The sequence below is a fragment of the Aquila chrysaetos genome, chromosome 15 (assembly GCF_900496995.4).
Source record: "Aquila chrysaetos chrysaetos chromosome 15, bAquChr1.4, whole genome shotgun sequence".
NCBI classification, from domain to species: Eukaryota; Metazoa; Chordata; class Aves; order Accipitriformes; family Accipitridae; genus Aquila; species Aquila chrysaetos.
The window spans coordinates 589,443-604,050 of NC_044018.1; the positions used below are offsets into that span (position 1 = coordinate 589,443).

General features: G+C 42.6%; 1 protein-coding gene across 10 annotated transcripts in view; it reads right to left on the reverse strand.

Moving 5' to 3' along the window:
* Positions 1 to 14,608, reverse strand: part of DTNB (dystrobrevin beta) — a 214,767-nt gene that overhangs the window by 82,024 nt on the left and 118,135 nt on the right. For 6 of the 10 annotated variants that reach the window (XM_030037505.2, XM_030037503.1, XM_030037509.1 and 3 more), the window contains 2 exons: positions 13,177 to 13,266; positions 5,055 to 5,142 (listed from right to left, as the gene is read on the reverse strand). The exons of 1 other annotated variant lie outside the window; for it this stretch is intronic. In XM_030037505.2, the coding sequence (XP_029893365.1) occupies positions 5,055 to 5,142; positions 13,177 to 13,266 (178 nt within the window). Of the gene's footprint in view, positions 1 to 5,054; positions 5,143 to 13,176; positions 13,267 to 14,608 lie in introns of those variants that run through there. 3 more of the 10 variants (XM_030037508.1, XM_030037507.2, XM_030037512.2) reach the window with 1 other exon arrangement.

Sequence of the window (14,608 nt, forward strand, 5' to 3'; positions counted from 1 at the left end):
CTTGAAGAAAACAAGAGTAGCCCAGTCAGAGCTTGTTTGAGAGAACACAGACTAAGCTGCTGTCTAGCAGTGCGTAATTGCACTGGTTGCATGCCATCAGCCTCTCCTGCACTACTGAGCAACTCACATGTATCAAGTGACAAATGATGCATTCTCCTTTCTTCTCCTCCCTCCCCATCTATTTTTCTTCTTTTAAGAAACAGACTTGGATTTCAAGAATTAACTCTGAGATCTGCCTAAAATTACTTCGTCCCAGTAAGACTTCAAGCAAAGGCATTTCCCCTAAAAATGTTAATGGAATGTATTTGCATTCATATGGCAAGTGACATTTATTATAGTAACAAGCCTGCAGAAGGCAGTTCTAACATTTTATCTAATTTGAGAAAAAGCAGAAACTGATGGCCTGAGTCAGATCCATTGCCACATAGCCCAATGTACAATTTCCAGCAGTGACCACTGCCAACTACTTCAAAGAAGACAGTAAGAAACTTTGCATTAGGCTATTGTAGTATGAACAGTCAGTATCTGGGATCCTCTTAATTTCTAGCAGTTAGAGCACGTTAAAAAATAAAGCACATTATATCTGAGAGGTAGGGCTGCAGAGGATATCAAGAAATAATTTTGTTCACATCAACCTCTCTCAAGTATTCCCAGAAGATACTTGTCTACCTTGGTTTTAAAATCTCCACTGACAAATATTCCGTAACTCCTTTATGGTGGTTTGTTTCTATTGTCTACTTCTCATTAAGGTCCAGATTCATAGAAAAATGTAGGTGGGAAGGAACCTCTGGAGGTTTCTAGTCCATGCACCACTCAGAGCAGGGCCAATTCACAGCAGGTTGCTCAAGAGCTTGCCTAGTTGAGCTCTGAATGTCTCCAACGAGGAAGATTCCAGTTCTTCTCTGGACAACCTCTTGGACAACAATATTTGACCATTATCATGGTGAAAAAGTTTTTCTTAACATACAGTTGGAATTTCTCTTTTCACCACTTCTGTCTGTTTCTGTTGCTTTTTGTCCTTTCACTGTGCACCTCTGTGGTGGGTTGACCTTGGCTGGCTGAATAGGTCCCCATGCATCTGGCTCATCAGGCAGCTGCAGACAGCAGTGAGATCCTCCTTTGCTTTCTCTTCTCCATCCTCACCATACCCAGCTCTCTCAGCCTCTCCTCGCATGTCGTGTCCTACAGCCACCAACCATCTTAGTGGTGTCTGCTGGGCTTGCTCCAATATGTCCATGTCTGTCTCGCACTGTGGAGACCCAAACCAGACGCAATACTGCTGATACGGCCTTACCACCTCCGAATAGAGGAGGAAAGTCACTTCCCTCAGCCAGTGACCCTCACTCTCCTGGCTGCACTCTTGCCAGTGGTGGGCTGCTTTGCTGCAAGGGCACACTCCTGACTCCTGCTTTCCACCAGGACATCCAGGTCCTCTTCTGTAAAGCTGCCTTCTGGCCCCAGGGCACTCAGCCGGCACTGCTGCACTGTGTTTACCCTGGCCCAGATGCAGGATCGGCATTGGGCTATGTTGAACTGCATTATAATTGTCAGCTCATTTCTCCAGCCCGTCAAGGACTCTCAAGTTAACGCCATGCAGATCCAGTGACTTTACCACGCTATGTGTTACCCGTTTTAAAAGCTCCTTTATATTTATTTTGAACTGATCTGAGTCCTCCAACTTATCTGCTATAAAGAATACATTGCATGATGCACCTTCAGCAGTAAAGACTGATGCAAACCACTCAGTAGGCTTCTTTGCTATGGTCTTTTCATTCCTGGCTACTCTTTTGTACACCTTGGTCACCAAAAAGTCTTATTCGTTCCCTAGTTAGGTTCCTACTTTTGATGGTATTGAAAATCTTTTTACCATAGACTTCAGCATCCCTTGTGAAGTGTTCTTCAAATTCTCCTCCCATCTCCAAATTTCCTGTTAACATTTAACCAGCCATGTATATAGGCTTTCTTTTTCTTTCCATTTGGGCAAGCTCTCCATTTCTTGAATGCCATCCTCTCCTTGGAACATCCTCCTTAGCTTTCTGATTGACCCATGAAAAGAGTTTTTTGTATGGTTTTGTTTTCTTTTTGAATTTTGACACATAGATTTGCTGAGCTTCTAATACAGGATTTTTAACAGTCTCCAGGCAGCTTACAGGCTTCCTGCTTTTTTGACTGATCCTTTTAGGGTTTTTTCTTAATAGTTTCATTTTTACATAGTTCCCTTTCTTGAAACTGAGTATCTGCATACTGGATTTACTTGGCGAGCTTTCTCCTGCTGTTAAAGCTAAGCATGTGATTGTTACTACTACAGATCAGCTAGCACAGTTAACACCACTTGAACTTATCCCGATGCACCACTCAGGACCCAATCCAGGAGCGCATCTTTTTGTGGATTCTAAAACTAGTTGTTCAAAAAAGTATCATTTATTGCGTTCCAAACTGCTTTTGCATCTCCCTCCAAAAAGGCATTCATTTAGCCTCTATGTGGGTAGCTGAAATCTCCCGCTGTTACTTACCTGGCCTAAATTTGCAGCTTGTCTTATCTCACTTAACATTTCCTGATCTCTACCACCATCTAATCAGGAGGTCAGTATTTCTTTTCCATTATTAAGAATTTGGAATTTCAACCCACAAGGATTCTGCAGCTCTTCTCTTTTTCTGTGATATTTTTATGCTGTTACACTGTGTATTTCCTTCATGTACAGTAACATTCCCTTGCCTGCACATCCTACTGTATCATTCCTGTAAAGTTGGTAGCCTGGCTGCCGTATGCTCAATGAGCATACTTCTCCTACTGGATCTCTGAGGTGTTTATTATACTGGGGTTTTCATTTGATGTTTCCCATTGTAATTTCATATAGGAAGAAAAAATTATTCCTTTTTTTTTTTCCTTTTGGTTTTGAATTTCCCAGCCTTGAATTTACTCCTGTCTCTCTGTTTTAATGCTAGAAGAAGAGTATTAAAAAAAATGACTGCGACTGACAAATCTCAGCTATTCCATTTCCCACAAACAGCGAATCCTCAGAAGCGAGTCCTGCAGACACGGCACACTGTCTCAGAGCTCAGCAGGATGTTCCTCCACCAAGTTGCAATGGCCAACTTGGACACTAGTCATACAAAGTGCTGGCTAGGGAAGGGGGATCTCCTGTTGGCAAGAAATAATTAGAATCTGCCATGAAGCAGAGCACTTTAAACTCTGATTCCTTCAGAATATGAAAAATATATCCATTTCAGCTGATTATTATTTCTGGACTGTGAACAAACAGTGGACCCAGCAGATGCCTTGCTGCTAAGCTTCGGTCGCAATGGAAACACACTATTATTACTCTTACATCCTTTCTCTACCACACTTCAATCCCTGGCAGCACTTTGACATCTACCCTATGCTGTAACTTATTTGGATGAAAAGAAAGCAGTAATTTGTCACAGGTCTTTGAAAAGTCTCAGGAAATTCTAAATGCTGCTTTCTTTACATCCAAATAAGTTGCTTCATTTTTGACCTCTTTCAGAACTACAAAGTACACAGAAACAGACTGAGGTGATTTACAGATTTTTAAACGATCAGGTTCTTTCAGAATCAATATTGTGACTCCTTAGTTTTTGTAATACTCCTTTGTTACTACCAGAAAAAGTCAGGTCATGAGTAAGAATTCTTCCACCATCTTCCAGGGTGAAACTGATTCAGCACTTACCGTCTCAAAAACTTTAATTTTATATGAAGATTACATAGAAATCACCTCCCTTTTCATCTAAACCAGAAAGTTTGCACTGTATTGCTTTAATATTTCAACACGAACATAGTCCTAGTGAACTGAATGACTTCAGAAATGCAAAGATACCATTTGACAGAGATAATGGGAACTGACAGTTAAAAATGTTTAAAAAGCATAATTTTTTTTTATTAAAGTTTTACAAAAGGGAAATACCTGGTCACATCCATATGATGAAGTCAGATTATTGACTGAACACACACTGAAGGAAATTATGAGGAGGCATAAGCCTACCTTGCTGGAAAGGACTTGGAAGTATTTATACATCAAACACTTAATGAAAAGGTGAATGAGGACACTGACATTAAGATACTTCTCTAGCCACAGTAACGTGTGGCAAGACACACACTCTGCCATAGTGGTAAGATGCTTAGGAGAGGTCATTGCTACCGCCGGAGGTTGTGGAAGACAAGGGCTATATCTGAAACGGTATATGGATAAGAATACGTTTTGCAATTAGCGATCGCGTAGAGCAGCAATAAGGGAGAGACATTGGTGCAGCCCGTTCAAAGCTGTTATAGCAGGCCTAAGGATGTGCACCTTCGACAGACAGAAAGCGTAGCTAGATTTTTGAGTATGTGCTAAGCCAAGCTGCTTCTGAGCAGCATACTCGGTGGAAATGTTGTAAAATGGCAGCCGTGATTCGAGGGAGACCCACTGCCGCTCAGTAACACGGAAGATTGCTCCTGCAAACACTGCTCTCCTTTTGTACGGATAAAACAGCAAAGACAGGTATCTCCCCATCCAGCTAGACTGCAATTATGCTATGGAATTTCAGTAAATTCTTAATTGCCATGACCTCCTGTAGCAATTTTCTGTTAAAGCAGTGTTTATTTTTACCAATTTAAAATTGGTTGGGTGTTTCCTTTAGTTTCTTCTATTATAAGAGATTGCAAACATAAAAAATACCTTCCCTTCTTTCTCTCAGTCTCCTTCCCTCCGGAATAAATACATTCCATAATGTTTGTTCCATGATTTGTTTTCCTCAGGTATCTACGTATTTATCTCTTCTGTAGACTAAGTAGGACTAATCTGCTTATTCTCTTGTCTCCTCTGACCTCATTTCTAATAATTTGTGTTGTCGTTTCCCATTTCCCTGCTCTTCCCCTGCTGCCTGAGAACACAGTATTTCTGCTGAAAATGAGGAAAGCTTACTGCTCTTTCGCATCCGCTGAATAAACAAAAAATGACAATTTCACACAGCTATTAGCATTAAGCTACTAATTAGACTCTGAAAAACACCTTCCATATTCCACGGTTGGTAAAGAGGGATGAATATTCACTTACTGCATTTCCAGCTTCGGCAGCCAGCCGGGCGGCGTATCTGGCAATCAGCCTGTGCTCCTCGTCCAGCCTGCCGGGGCTGTCCAGGACACTGCCGGGGAAAAGCCAAAACACCCTGTCAGTATCCGCCGCTTCGAGATATTACTCATACTGGGGGATGACAGAGAAAAGGATGTATTATCGCAAAGAGACAGTGATGGGAAATAGAAGAGTCACACAGGAAATAATCTAGATCATTCTCTTTTTCATTCCACTTCCAAAGCGGGGACTGCTCTCAAGATTTTCTGCCTAGTAGCATTTTCTCCAGGATTCACATATTCCAGTTTTAAATGATTAAAATAACTTGTTTTCAACAATTCATAAATATGTATCACGAGGAAGAAATTTCATTTGTTTCTGAGGAGCTTTTCTGCAAACCCTTTTGGTTTTCTCAAGGTAAATACGGGCAAATAGCTGAATGACAAAGGACAAAACCTTTGTCCTCAGGAGATGTAGGATGACAAGTGTCAAAGTCAGGATGATTTCCAGGAGGAACAGCGTGGGGAACCACACTGACCTGAGAAGAACAGACTCTCACTGAGCAACATCAACTTAAATGCAAATAGGACTTTGTAAGTCAGCCTGACCTCCCTACCACCTTACAACACCCAAATGTACAAAACGTGGTAATTTGAGACTTGGTCCTTCACATCTCAGCTAGCGGAGGATGAAACAGCTCCAGCTGCCTCGCATTGCCTCACGCAGACAGGCTGTAGCTGTCTTGGAAATGTTGCTAAAGAGGTATTAAAAAATATTTCCAGTAATCATCAGCAACAGTGACAGCACCATGAGGTGACAGAAGAAAGGGACATTGAATTTTGAAATGGGAGAAGTAGAGACAGTAAATGGGCAGATTCCCAAGATTAGGAAGTGAGAGGCAGCACCTGGATCTTTCTCACATTTAACAGGAGCATCATCCCCTCTGTGCATGTTAATCATTAACATGATTAACCTAGTCTGGTAACCCGGTTAGTGCCTAGAGTGCTGAATCAGTTTCTACTATTCACAGATAATTGTCTTTTTAATATAAACACACAGGGGGACAAACGATAATTTTCAGGTTGTGTTAACTGAAGCCAGTCAATGTTAAGATCTATTACCAGCTTGGTTTCAGTGGCACAGTGGCCTTGCCACACAGAAGCAGCAGGAGGAAGCCAAATGAAAGAGCAACTTTTTAAGTCAACATCCAACTGAACTATTCAATAGGTGCTTGTTGTCTTACTGCTGCACAGAGATTTCTCATCACGGTCTCCCATTAAAAGGGAAGCAACTCAATTAGTTGTATAAACCAAACCATTATTAACTGCAAACAGCCAGGATTAATGTGGAAATGAGCAACCTGCTTCATGTTGCAACACAGCCTCCCTAACACTATCCGTGGTGTTTCACGTGGGATTCACAAATACCACGCTGGCTGCCATAAATAACACAACACGGTACATTTATGTGCTTACAGTGAAATTCAGGGTCAGAATCACACCACAGACAGTAGCAAAGAAAAAAAGACACATACCTAGTGCACAGCAAAAGTTACTTTCAGTCCATGTTACCACTTCACAAGATAATTTACATTTCTTTAAGCTTAATTTCACAGATTTATGTTTACATTAATTTCACAGATTTATGTTTACCTTATTTAAAGAACTAAATCTATATTGCATACACTATGTTTATTTAAAAACGTAGATTTAATGTCTTTTTTGTAATGCCGAATTTAACAACCTTATCTCTTTTAAGACTCTGAAAGTCTGCCAGATGATGTGTTTGAGGTGGCATAGAAACATTGGACTGAATTTAATAGACATATGACTACAATTTACACAGATGGGTCTACAATGAGTATAAATTGCACTATTATGCCTCTGCGTTTGGCCTGCTGGATTAAGACCTGAAGATATTCAACTAAACAGCACAAAGGAAGCAGCTGGTGAAAGGTGAGCTAAAACAGTGGGGAAACTGATTTAAGAGAAGAAAAAACAGAGTCTACACTAGGCTTGATGAACTTCTCGCACGCCTTCATGCCAATTCATTTTCTTTTTTTTTTTTGGCTGAAGGAGAACAAACTTGCCCATCCTACTTCCTGAATCTGATACTGTTTTTGTTCAGCTTTGCTCTGCAATTTTGTCTGTATGTGTTTTTTTCTGCTTTTATAGGAATGCAGATCATTTCATCCCTTCTAGCCTTTCCATAATCTGGTATCTCCTAATACCTCTCCTAGCTCCTGGAACTATTACCTCTTCTTATCCAAGAGAATTAGAAAATAGTTAATTAATAGAGAATAGTTATTGACGATTTCTTACTTTCTTGAAGAAAACCTGTAACTTAAAAAAAAAAAACCCAACCCAAAACTTTTTGTGTTTGCTTTTAGAAATATCTTACAGATGGAGAGGAAGTGGAGTTCAAGCACATCTCCTGGCCCTCCTGCATGTGCTTTAATATAAAAGTTTGAACAAATGAATCACTACAGCTCTGTCGAATTAACAGAGAGGGTATTAAACACAACCTACAAAATACTACAGAATTCTTTACATTGCTTCACAAAGGAGAACTCATTTCTTTGTAGTTTTAATTTCTGTGGAGCCATTGCAAAGGATTCCTACCCTGAAAACCCTTCCTTGACAGGAGTCCTGTGGAGCCTCCCCCTGCCTAAACGAGTCCCATTGGTATCCAGCGCTGCCTGTGCAGAAAGGTCCCGGAGTGACAGCCAACACACAAACTAGAGGACAGCAGCTCAAGAACAGGAAAGGTAGCAAAGGGGAAGAATAAGTCTGGCTTAAGCCCAGAGCTCAGAAGCGAGGAGGGTATGTGAGTGAGAGTTCAGAGATTTTCACAGCAGCAGAATTTTGGAAAGGTAATATTACAGATTTCCCTATCTTAAAAATACTGTGCCAGGTGGTTTGGTCTATTCTGACAACGTTGTGCTACTTATACAGCACTGAGGATTCATCAGTCCGTGAGCTCTCCCACTTCTTCCTTTGGAGATACAGGTGATAGCTGGCACAGGGATAACACAGATGGAAAGGTCTGACTCGGGGAGGCTTTGACGCGCACAAGGAAGCGTCATCCTCGGGACAGCCTGGCTCTACTGAGAGGCACTGAGACAAGGAGACAGAATCAGACTGATCGGAGCCACAGAACGTGAACACCCCGAGGGGAGACAGGGAGGGTGAAGTGATGCTGATTTTTAGCTGTCAGCGGAAATGTTTGAGACAACGTGATAAACGCATACAGAAAGTATTGCTCCTCCAGTCCCTTTGATCTGACCCAAATGTGTGCCGGCACTGAAAGGGATGTTCGCAGCCTCTGCCCTCCACTGCTGTGCTGGCAGTAGTGTCGGGGCAACGTGATGAGCCAGCGAAGGAAATTGAATTGGCTTAAGACTGGACTGACAAAACAATAACTTGTTTTCTGCCAGGGCAGTTCCTTGAGCCAGCTCAGGAGGTGGCTGCATAAACGTGGGAGTTAACACAAAGGCAAGAGCCAGTGCACTGGCAGGATGAATGGAGCAGGGGGAAAAAGGGGAAAAATCGGCACTTATGCCAGCTTGAGGCTTTTATGAAATCACGTCCAGCAAAATGGGGGCAAATGCAGTCTGTAAAAAGAAAGCTGTGATGCCAGTGCCCTGTTGTCAAATACGAACACAAAAATGAGCTTGGACAACCAAAGTATTGGCCAGGGATGGGTAATCAGTAAAGGATGTAAGAGAAGATGATACAACATGGGGGGAGGTTTGAGATCTTAGGCTCCTTCCAAAACTGCTTAGGAATTCACGATGCTGAGAAGTGGCAGAGAACAGCAAAAGAAGGCAACAGCTTATTCTTCCAGCACTGACCTGAAGGGCCACACATCCCAGGTGTCAACTGATGGTGAGCCAAGAGTAAGGATCTTGGGGACAGAGTATCTTCAAGAAAAGTGACTCTCTCCTTTCATTCTCCTTTAAAATCAGGAGTGCTGCAGACAACTGCAGTTTCAGAGTCAGGAATTTAAAGGAAACCAAATCAAACCAGCCAAGCAGCTAACCACCCATCCGTCCACCTAGATCAACTGACCAAAAGTAAAACACATAAATCCTGTGGCCAGTTGTTTTCTGCAGGAAATGCAGAATACATAATACATAAAAATAACGACGTTCCAGGTAGGGCTACTCAATTTTTCTAGTGAAAAGCAGAGCTGAAATAGAGGCTTCATGGGACTGGGGAAAAGCAGGCTTGCTGAATGATGTGGAACATAAGTTATGAATGCTAAGCTTAAGAAATACATAACAAACAACTGTCCAAGTAATAAAGCACAACTCATCAGCTCCATAAGCTTTCTAACTGTATATGGTATAACTTGCTGCACTCTGCAGCTGTCTTTGCCTGCAGCACATCCTTTACTGTGGGGATTTTCTATTATTTCTTTGAAAAGCACTTAACCAATTTGGCTTGCTACCACAAAAATACAGTAGGTAAAAAAAAGAAAAATATATTACTGTAAGATAAATGAAGTCCACTGAGCTCTGTTTGCTATATTCCTTATGTTGCTTGGATGGACTTTTTGGTTGGAGGACATCAGTGAATTAAATAATTTTTAATATGATGAAAAATCTCAGGGATCCAGCTAGCCATGGCTTAAAGGCTCTCAAAGTTTGGCTGAAAGACATGAAAAGATGCTGGCCAATAAAGAGCAAAGGTAAGTATACAAAATATCAGTGACTAGAAGTGGAAGAACGTTCAAATTTGAAGTAGGGCTCTTTTTTAAAAGAGTCCGCACAATTAATCACTGGGACAGATTGTCAGTGAAACGAGTGGCTTCTCAATCATGGTGTTCTCTGAAAGCTACATCTTTAGAGAAACAAGGTATTAGGATCAGCACAGGGATGAACAGGGGTAATGGTTTTAAACTAAAAGAGGGCAGATTCAAACTAGATATAAGGAAGAAATTGTTTACGCTGAGGGTGGTGAGACACTGGCCCAGGTTGCCCAGAGAGGTGGTCGATGCCCCAGCCCTGGAACCATTCAAGGTCAGGTTGGACGGGGCTCTGAGCAACCTGATCTAGTTGAAGATGTCCCTGCCCATGGCAGGGGGTTGGACTAGATGACCTTGAAAGGTCCCAAACCATTCTATGATTATAGGATAGGATAGGATAGGATGGGATGGGATGGGATGGGATAGAATGGAACAGAACAGACTATTTCAGTTGGAAGGGACCTACAACAATCATCTAGCCCAACTGACCGATGACTTCAGGGCTGACCAAAAGTTAAAGGATATTATTAAGGGCATCGTCCAAATGCCTCTTAAATGTCCAAATGCCTGGACACTGGTGTGAGTCGACAGAGAAGATGCTCTAATGGTCTCTTCTGGCCCTGAAGGCTATACTGCCCTGACCCGACTGGGGCTGTGAGGAGCGTAAGAACAGCAGCTGGGCCAGAACAGCAGTCCCGTACCTTGTCTCCAACAGCAGCTCAGAGCAGATGCAAACAGGAGAACAGAAGAGAGAAAGCAAGTGATGGTTATTACAGAAAATGCTGTCCATAAGTGAGATTTACTGTTATCTCAATCAGTCAGAAACAGAGACGGTCTGCAGGGGCTGGCTGGAATACACTGAGGATCTCCACACAGCCTGCCAAAAGCAGAAAGATATACTGTTATAGGAGATTTTGGGGCGGGTGAGGGGTGAAGATCAAAAGAAGTGACAATGGGGCACAGATTTAATCAGTCTCTGGTGCTGACTTGGAAGACACTCCCGTGCACAATGAAACTAGGATTTAAATTATTTTCTTCACGTTTGGCTCCTTCTAGGAGTACGCTGTTACTCTGGTAACACTACCAAGTGATTTTTTAAAATTTAAAGACCTAAAAGACTGGGAACCTCTACTCCAACTGGTTGTAACATGGCAGCTATGAGCTACATGCAGTATTCTAATCTCATATACTCTTCAAGATGCACTCCTTTGTATCTCAAAATCCTATGATTACAGTAATTGAGTGAAGGTGAGAGTCTGAAATTCCTTGGTTTTTATTGTCTTGTGGACAATATTATGGGCTTTCAGTTCATAGCAGGTGATAGCAGACAACAGTGATTCACTATCAAGAAAAAAACTGACTATCCCCAGAGATCTAGACAGCCAGAATGCACTTCATCAATACAGCAGTGGAATACAAATTTCTACATGACAGTGATGAAATAGGACTCTCAAAATATTATCCAGAGGATGACAACATGGATAGAGCAAGGCCTTTACATATAGCCTCCAGATCACTAAACCTCCTTTTCCTTTCCAGCACAGCTCTGGCTCTGTAAAGGCACAATTTAATTAGGTCCAAAAGTGGAATACGGAAAACCTCCCGGCTATGTCCTGTGATGAAATGGGAGAGCTGCATTTTGGGGCTCTAGGGTAAAATTTCTCTACATAGACACAGACGTGAAATATAAATGTGCACAAATACTAAAGCCGAGATAAAAGAAATTAATTCTTCAAAGCATTAACATTTTTTGGAAAGGCACAGAAAGAAGCAGTCCTATTAAGCAGGTCACGTTGATGGGACTGAAAGAGCTTGCTTCTTTAGCCCAGGTAACAAAGACGGTGACAGGATGGGACACCTGTCTGTGACTGCGTTTGGGTTCGAGAGGTAAAAGCAGTAAGGAGAAAGAACAGTTAGAGTTATAGGACAATGCTGGCACAAGAACTAATGGGTATGAGCTGGCTGTGAAAAAAATGTAAGGTGGAAGACTGTGGAGAGCAATGACGAGTGGTAAGTGGCGTTCCTCAGGGGTCGGTGTTGGGACCAGCGCTGTTTAACATCTTTGTCGGCGACATGGACAGTGGGATTGAGCGCATCCTCAGCAAGTTTGCCAACAACACCAAGCTGCGTGGTGCAGTCGATGCGCCAGAGGGAAGGGATGCCATCCAGAGGGACCCGGACAAGCTCAAGACGTGGGTCTGTGTGAACCTCATGAGGTTCAAACAAGGCCAACTACAAGGTCCTGCACACGGGTCAGGGCAACCCCCGGTATCAACACAGGCTGGGGGCTGAAGGGATCGGGAGCAGCCCTGCAGAGAAGGACTTGGGGGGACTGGTGGATGAAAAGCTGGACGTGACCCCGCAATATGCGCTCGCAGCCCAGAAAGCCAACCGTGTCCTGGGCTGCATCCCAAGCAGCGTGGCCAGCAGGTCAAGGGAGGGGATTCTGCCCCTCTGCTCCGATCGGGTGAGACCCCACCTGGAGTCCTGCGTCCAGCTCTGGGGTCCTCAGCACAGGAGAGACATGGACCTGCTGGAGCGGGTCCAGAGGAGGGCCATGAAAATAATCAGGGGGATGGAACACCTCTCCCATGAGGAAAGGCTGAGAAAGTTGGGATTGCTCAGCCTGGAGAAGAGAAGGCTCCAGGGAGACCTTATTGTGGCCTTCCAGGGGGCCTACAAGAAAGCTGAAGAGGGACTTTTTACAAGGGCATGTAGTGATAGGACAAGGGGTAATGGCTTTAAACTGAAAGAGGATAGATTTAGATTAGATAAAAGGAAGAAATTCTTCACTGTGAGGGTGGTGAGGCACTGGAACAGGTTGCCCAGAGAGGTTGTGGATGCTCCATTCCTGGAATTGTTCAAGGCCAGGTTGGATGGGTCCTTGAGCAACCTGGTCTAATGGAAGGTGTCCCTGCCCATGGCAGGGGGTTGGAACTAGATGACCTTTAAGGTCCCTTCCAACCCAACCCAAACCATTCTGTGATTCGATGAAATTAGACAGTTTCCTGCTGGTGAAAGATGAGATTCCAGAATGGTCATGGAGAGAAAAATTATCTAACCCATTTGGGACGATGATAATCAGTTCATGTAAGGGATTCTGTAACACAGGTGAATGCAACAGGGTGGTAATGGACACAAATTGATCCCTTCCTATCTGATGTCTTCCCCTGTGCATACTTGTGTGTGCACGCATGCATACATATTTGTGTATTTTCAGAAGATTTCGGAGAATGCTAAATACATTTCCCTCTATTTGCCAATGGAGGCCAAATACCTTTGATTGGAACATCACTCCCCAGAGGAAGCAGTATTACTGTACCCGTCCCTGCTCCAGGAACGCTTTCCTAACACTAACCGTACACCGCTCTGCAGCCGGTTCACATAGGTTGCTATCAGTGCATGCTCGTCAGCTAATCGGCTGGCAGTATCCAGGTTGCAATGTAACCTAGTAGCAATGAAGGGAAAAGAGAGCAAACAAAACATAACATAAATACAAAGCAAATAATTAATGAATGTTAATGAAACAAACAGTTAAAAATTAAAACAAACAGATGAGTAATTAAAAATGTAAATATGTTTCCGCAAGTCACATGAAAAGGATACATTCTGCAGTTCAAGATTAAAACACAGATTAGAGAACATTTGGGTACCTAAATATGCAATGAATACAGCTGTGGAGCTTCCCTGAGCCTGCTGTCGCTCTGGGAGAGCGGGACTGCCCTGAGCAACACGATCAAAAGCATCAGGCAGCCTCCAACTGCAGCAGTGACATTTCCACCAGGATCCGCCGTCTTCAGGGAGCCACTGGGAACAGACTGCTGAGCACAACCAGAGCCACCGTGGCTGGGGGGACTGGAGCCTCCAACCTGAACAGAACTTACCCTTCTGCTGTCAAACCACTCCAAAAATACCCCAAACCACAATGGGTTGCAGTTTTATTACCATGTCTAAAATCAGAACTGAAAGCATCCAGTCTCTTCTCTTTCTCACATAAAACAGGTCCACCAAATGATAAAAAAACCTAAAAAATTAGTGGTTGGTATCAACAGAACTACCCTCTAACAGGGATTCATTAAATGACATAGTATTTTTTTTGTTTTGAGGACTCACAAAAATAAAGCTACTACAGTTTTGAGTACTTCTATGAATAAAGATTGAATGCAAGAAATATTTGTCAGAAGTAATCCCACATAAATAACTATTTGTCTATATGGTCCAATTAAAACGTGCTGGTTTCTACCACGCTTGCAGCATCATCATCTCAAAACCCCTGAGAGAATACAGCAAAACAGTTCTTTTTTTATCCCAGGCATTTGCACACAAAGGCCACAACGTTTTCTTCTCCAACCCGAAAGAGCGATATACCAATTCTGCTATGCTAGATTTCCTCCACATCCACATGAAGTTTTGCCTACAGGACTCCAGTCTGCTGTTCCACCACAAGAAATGGTGCGTGTGTAAAGAAAGCACCACTCTCTACTGGGAGACGAAAAGTCCCGTGCAGATATGAGATCAGATTGTTACCTAAAAAATGATTCTTGAACATGTATCACTACTATTTTAGCATAATATGCATTGCTTCCTAAAATACAAGTGTACGAGAAATTCCATTTTTCATTTCTATGTCAGGTATTCAAGCCGGTCTTTCAGTTGATAAACTGCAGTTAATTCCTTCTCCACACATGTCCAGGAAGTATTTGTTTCAGAAGCTTTTATAAACACGGCATTTATTGCTTTCAGCATCAATATACTGACACTAATGAAAACAGAATTCACATTTTTTAGAC